The 6,214-nt window shown below is 42.1% G+C and overlaps 1 protein-coding gene across 1 annotated transcript in view; it reads left to right on the top strand.

The window, feature by feature from the left end:
- Nucleotides 1-6,214, top strand: part of LOC140928660 (uncharacterized) — a 79,952-nt gene that overhangs the window by 55,309 nt on the left and 18,429 nt on the right. Inside the window, exons 55-62 of the mRNA XM_073378439.1 lie at nt 385-515; nt 1,533-1,748; nt 2,059-2,208; nt 3,216-3,320; nt 3,896-4,003; nt 4,598-4,763; nt 5,144-5,259; nt 5,990-6,045. Coding sequence (XP_073234540.1) covers nt 385-515; nt 1,533-1,748; nt 2,059-2,208; nt 3,216-3,320; nt 3,896-4,003; nt 4,598-4,763; nt 5,144-5,259; nt 5,990-6,045 — 1,048 coding nt within the window. The remainder of the gene's footprint in view (nt 1-384; nt 516-1,532; nt 1,749-2,058; nt 2,209-3,215; nt 3,321-3,895; nt 4,004-4,597; nt 4,764-5,143; nt 5,260-5,989; nt 6,046-6,214) is intronic.

Genomic DNA, 6,214 nt, shown 5'->3' with positions numbered 1-6,214 from the left:
AGCTTAGCTTTGGTTCTAATGCATTCATTCATTCATTCATTCACTTTCATTCATTCATTTACTGTCCTACAGTCACCTCTCTCTAAGACGGACCGGTGGACCGGCACTGTGTGTGTTGTTTAGGAGTGATGTTCGTCTTATAGAGAGTCCAATAAAGCAAGTAAAGAATGGCACAGACCAACTGTAGGTGTCCGTTTTACAGAGGTGTTCATCCTATAGAGGTGTCCGTTCAGAGCGATTCGAATGTATTTGAAACAGTGTTGACTCAGTGCTCGTAGGGGCTATATTCACATATTATTCTATGGAGGAAATGCCACTAAAAATTCATTCTTATGTTTTCCACAACACCACACGTTTCTAACCTTACACATGTTTATACCGTAGGTCCTTGCCTAACAAATGGCACCTGTTTCCCTGGTGTTAGTTGTCTAAATGTTGGTGTTGGTCAGTCTCAATGTGGCCCATGTCCGAAAGGTTACGAGGGAGACGGACGCACTTGCAACGACATTGATGAGGTAGGATACGAAAACGATGTTTGACTAACCAGACATTCTTAGTTTGCAAGCGCGTGGTAAGGCGGCCATATTTGTTTACAAAACAATACAATTATTTCGTATATATTTTCTTGAAGAAAAAAAACAGAGTTTAGTTACCAGCGGAAGGAAACTCTTTTTGTCAACCTGTAGTTGTAGCTGACGAATATGTGGTCAGAGTTTATCGACTTAAATACTTACCAATTCACACGTGTCCTTTTAGGTTTTTTAATGCGCACGGGTTAATTCGTTTACCGCTGTCCGCATGGAAACATAGTTTATCCCTTTATGGACCAATTCACTCTTCGAGACTGTTAAGGACGTGGATCAGTTATGTTGGCCGACAAATGTCTATTATAGTTTTGTTTGCCTTTTTGCCAATGATTATGCCCGACGCTCAAATGCATTCCAACCATGTTAGACGAACTCACCAATAGAAAGGGTCTGTAAGGATATGCAGTCACAACGTGTGAACGAAGGAAAAGCTTATGCACTGTTAGGGAGCTGTCAGCATAAGATTCGGCACCGCTGCCTTTTATTTTTGCCAGCTTTTATTACCGGTACTAACTATAATTTTTTTTGTGGGGGGGGGGGGGGGGGGGGTTAAACGGACCAGCCTTTTTAAGCGGATTTTGTCGAGGTTCCCGAGAGTGTCCGCTGATACAAGTTTAATTCTGTCACTTTACGGTGGTTCATGTGTTGCCATAAAAACAGATGCGTTTGTATGCCTTTACCAACCTAAACGTACTACAGTGAAAGCTCTCGTAAACAAACGCCCTCGGGACTCGAAAAAGGTGTTCGTAACCGGAGCTGGCCGCTTAGCAGAATGTAAAAGTACAGACTTTGTATGGGAGTTGAAAAAAACGAGGTTTTGTGAAGGCGGCCATAAGTAGAGCTGTGCGCTTACGAGAGTGTCCGTTAGGAGAGTTTCCACTGTAGTGTGGACATAAACTTACTCAAGGTAAAATGGTTAAGATCATGTGTGACTGCATTTCACAGTGCGCACAGGCCAATCCGTGCTATGAAGCTGACAAGTGTGAGAACCGTGTTCCTGGGTACCAGTGCGCCGCTTGTCCAGATGGGTACCGTGGCAATGCTCCGTCTGGTGTGGGTCTGGACGATGCCCAAAACTCCAAACAAGATTGTCAAGAGATTGATGAGTGTAAAGAGGGAAACAGTACCTGTGACCCTAATGCTCAGTGTACCAATACTAATGTGAGTTTCTGCTTTTTTTTTGTTTCGCTATAAGAGTAATTTTCTTACACATATACCGTGAACCTGCATGAAGTTTTCACTATCTGTTAGGTTTAGAGAAGAAAGGATTGTTCTTTTGTGAGAGCACTTACCTCCCACTTTTGCGGCTTGGCTTCAATCCCACAATTGACCGCGCCATTTAAAGTGACTGTGCCACGACTGTCTGGTTCATTTTGTTAATATTTCCAGTAGGCCTTAGTTAGATTTTCCTCCTTAGTTCATTAATTTTTGACGTTTGAAAGGAGGTGGTTCTTTATTTGCCTCCCTACAGGGAAGTTTCCTTTGTGGAGCGTGTCATCCGGGTTTCATCGGTGATGGTTACACGGGCTGTTATCCTGGTGACCTTTGTACCAATGGTTCGCACACCTGTCATGAGAATGCACAGTGCACCCAAACCGGCGCCGGAAGATTTAAGTGCACGGTAAAAATATATTTATATATATCCGTTTAGGTTGTTTACAGTTATAAAGCTTCTTTACTCAATTATTTTGGGTTTTGGGCCCAAAAGTGCTTTCGTTTTGCATACCATGTTCGTCCTACGATGGTTGACCTTCATTGTTCCGTTCACTCAGTCTTTTTCTCGTTACTGGCGTAAACTAGCCTGCGTGGCAGGCGTTAAAAGGGAATGGGAAACAGAGAATTCGGGCGCGAGAGGCACGCGTGGCGCGCGAGGAAGGGAAAGGGAGAATCCTCACCATGCCTGTATTCACCTTATCAGGCGGTAACCGGTAAAATTTACCGTCTGAAGCAACACTTCTTACCGCCTGCAACCGCTTGAAGGTTTACTAAAATTAAATAAGTTGTTTTAAAAAGCACGCAAGTTGTGATCCGAGCCGATTAAGGTAATAAATGAATATGTGGAAGTGTACTAAAGTATACACAGCTTTTCTTTTTAAGGGGCCACGCATTTTGGAAAGAGAGCATTGAAGACATTATTGGTATCAAACGTTTTAAATTGTTGTCTGAAGATAACAACGGCTGATTTGCGTAATAGGGAATGACGTTTCAGAGAACTTAGCTCCTAAATTTCACAGCGAGGTCGAAGCCATGTCCCCTGCACCTCTGGCACATGTTTTTTGTCTTACTGGCCATGAATGGTCTCTTACCTGCTGAGCTAAAACTTAGGGAGAACATTAGTGATGCCGCCTTATGTGTCTTTTGTACTAGTAAATATCAAACGTTTATTATCCTACTCGACCGCTATATTTATTGCGGATTTGTTTGTTTACACCTTTTTTGCTTTCCATAGTAAAACACAACATTATTTCTTTTACCTTTCATGTTACTCCGATAAGTACTACCAGGCAAAATGTAGCTGTACGCCTCTGCCTCATGTTATTTATTTTTCCTTTATATATACATTTTTGGCGAATTGACGGTTCTTAATGGATTCCACTGACAATACCTCTACTTCTTGTTTCTTTGTAGTGTAAAGATGGTTATGGAGGCGACGGAGAAGAGTGCGGAGACGATTCTGACCTCGACGGCATTCCATCCGTTGGTCTCAGCTGTATCTTACCAAATTGCTTTAAGGTAGGCAGTAGAAATGGTTTAATCGACATCCATTTTACTACCTTGCTAGATTTTGAAGGGGCGACGCATGCCGACGACCAGGGTCCCCAGTAGGTTTTTCGGGATCCGGGATTTCCCTTTTATGAAGCTCGGGATTCGAGATTTTGAAGCAAAATTGGCACATCGGGACGCGAGTCATCACGAAAATTTGCAAGGGATGACGGGATTGAAGAACCCTATGTGGGTGGTCATGTAGCAGAAGCCACCAATGGTGCGTTTTCCTGACCCCAAACAACACTAAAACAATTGGAAGAATGACATGTCATTGTTTCCTGCGACCAATTAGGAGAGACCTTCCGAGCAACTCCTACACTACTGGGGTCCTACAGTACTGTCAGTTTGGGATCCTCGACGATTCTCTGTGCGATAAAAGAGCTATATTAAAGATGACCTAGATCCATTTCGGAAAAGAGTTTCAAATGGTTTGGAAAATGCGCAGAGACGTTGTTAAAGAGGATGGCAACATTTCATACTTAAATGTGCCCAATGTTACTTTCCCGTCGTGTTGATAATTCCTGGTATCTGTCGGTTTGCAGGATAATTGTCTGGGTGTACCTAATACGGGTCAGGAAGATCATGATAATGACACAGCTGGAGATGCTTGTGATGAAGATGATGATAATGATTTGATATCTGACAAAACGGTGAGATTATTGGATTTACTTGAATTGCACCTCACTAAACAGTCGCGAATTAAAAGGCGCGTCAACTGCCTAACACGGCGACCGCAACAAGTGCCTGGCAAGTGGGAGAATTTCATTAGCACTGTGGCACCTTAGTCAAAGGTGAAAATTCCAAATGAAAAAAGTGCTGCTCATTAACCGTCATTTTAGTATCCCGTCAAGAAAGGTTTGCCCAGGTTTTTATGTATATTATTTCGCATTAAGATTGCATTCACGGACGCATAAATCTAAACTACCTTGTGTTTCGTTAATATTAAAATGAAATATAGTATCACGCAAGGACTTCACTGCGTCGTAGACAGAAAGCATTGGCAAATTAAGATATCGAACGACGACGGCAGAAAGCCTCCCGTCGTCGTTCGATATCTTAATTTGAATACATATATAGTCACTTACCCGTTATTTGATTAGAGCTCAAAGCAAAGTATTGTCCCTTATATTTTATTCTTGTCATGTGTTCCTCTCAAAAAATTCCAATTAGAATATAAACGAAACCAAGAGATCATGATCTCTTGACGTAACTCATCGCGAGTTTAATCCCTCGTTCCTTTGTAGGACAACTGTCACTTTGTAAAAAATACGGATCAATCAGACGTGGATGGAGATGGGGTGGGTGACGCATGTGACAACTGTAACACAACGGCCAACACTGATCAACTAGACAGTGATGGAGATGGCATAGGAGATGCCTGTGAGCCTACTGGAGATGTCGACGATGACTGTACGTAGCTAATGCGCACTAATAATATCTTGTGTTTTTGTGTCCATTACCACAAGATTATTTTCTGGCTAATTTTATCATGTTATTTCCACCTCTGGTCTTGTGTCGGTTGTATCTCCAAATTCTTATATTACGAAGGCCACGTGACTGCTAGTACAAAGGACCTATTTGAAGTTACATTTCTATAATCACCTTACACACTTTGTTGTAGGCCTGCCTTTATAGGATGACTGGTTCATGCTATTCATTTTCTCTTTTTCTCTTTATGCAAAACGGAGTCATACAATGTAAAAAGTAAGGCTGTGTCACGTTAGGTCGGTTGGGGTCAATTAAGCCTGAATTGAAGCTTTGTTTAACGTAGCGAGCATTCTATTTTGTAGCAATCGATGCTGGAGATAAATGCCCTAAAGTGGCTAATACAGACCAGGCTGATACAGATGGTGACGGTGTTGGTGATGCCTGTGACAACTGCCCTAAGACTCCCAACTCCGGTCAGGTAAGGTCAGAAATTAACGAACGACAGTTAACCTGTTTGAAAAGACGAAACGCACCAATGACATTTAGAGCCTTCATAACCATCATTAACTAACAGACAACCAATAACATCGCGACTTAATTGACTTACCAGGTCTATAATAAGAGTTCATAACAAATGTATATGAAATAAATCATATAAGAGTTTAATACATCAACTGACGTGATACAACTTACTTTGACTCGGAAGTTGACTTCCACACAGGTGGTCGAAACGTCAGTCGCTGTGAACAGCAGTCCTATTCAAGACTACACTCACTCGGACGATCATATGCCACTTCCTTATGTAATGATTTGTCGTTGTCGTTGTTGTTGTTGTTCAAAATAAGAGACCAAGAGTGTCGACATTGATTACTTAAGCTCATTTCTAATATGGCGTATTCACTCACGTGGCCAGCATCTATGAAAATCTATGGGAACAAAAGAAGGTTGTTACATAAGAAGAGTCCAACTCCCACAGGATTTGTTTGGAACAGCAATATGGCCACCGTCTCATTGTTTTGGAACACCAATATGGCCGCCTTGACGTCATGTGAATACACTCTATATGACTACAGGCGTTTTGTGATGGATGTCAAGATAACGCAAGTAGGAATAGGGTGGAACACCCCGATCCCCCTCCTCCTTGTTTTGCAGTTTAGATACAGCTCTTTGCTGTGACAGACTTAACTGATGTATTATTTGTCCTGTAGACTGCTACCTTTGACAGCGGATACGGCGATGATTGTTTCGGACCTGGAAGAGACAAGTGAGTGTTGTAAGAGTATTCAAAGGAAATTAGGTATCAGGGGTAATATCTCGTCATACATCGTACATTTGTAGTCCTAACGTTGGTTAGTTCAACGGAGGTTTCGGTTTGACCGACGCTTTTATCTTAACACCGTTTATCATGAGCAGTTTCACGGACGGATACAGGG

Source organism: Porites lutea, chromosome 2 (assembly GCF_958299795.1).
Source record: "Porites lutea chromosome 2, jaPorLute2.1, whole genome shotgun sequence".
Taxonomy (NCBI): domain Eukaryota; kingdom Metazoa; phylum Cnidaria; class Anthozoa; order Scleractinia; family Poritidae; genus Porites; species Porites lutea.
The sequence above is the reverse complement of the archived record's forward strand: the minus strand, read 5'-3'. Positions and strand labels throughout refer to the sequence as shown.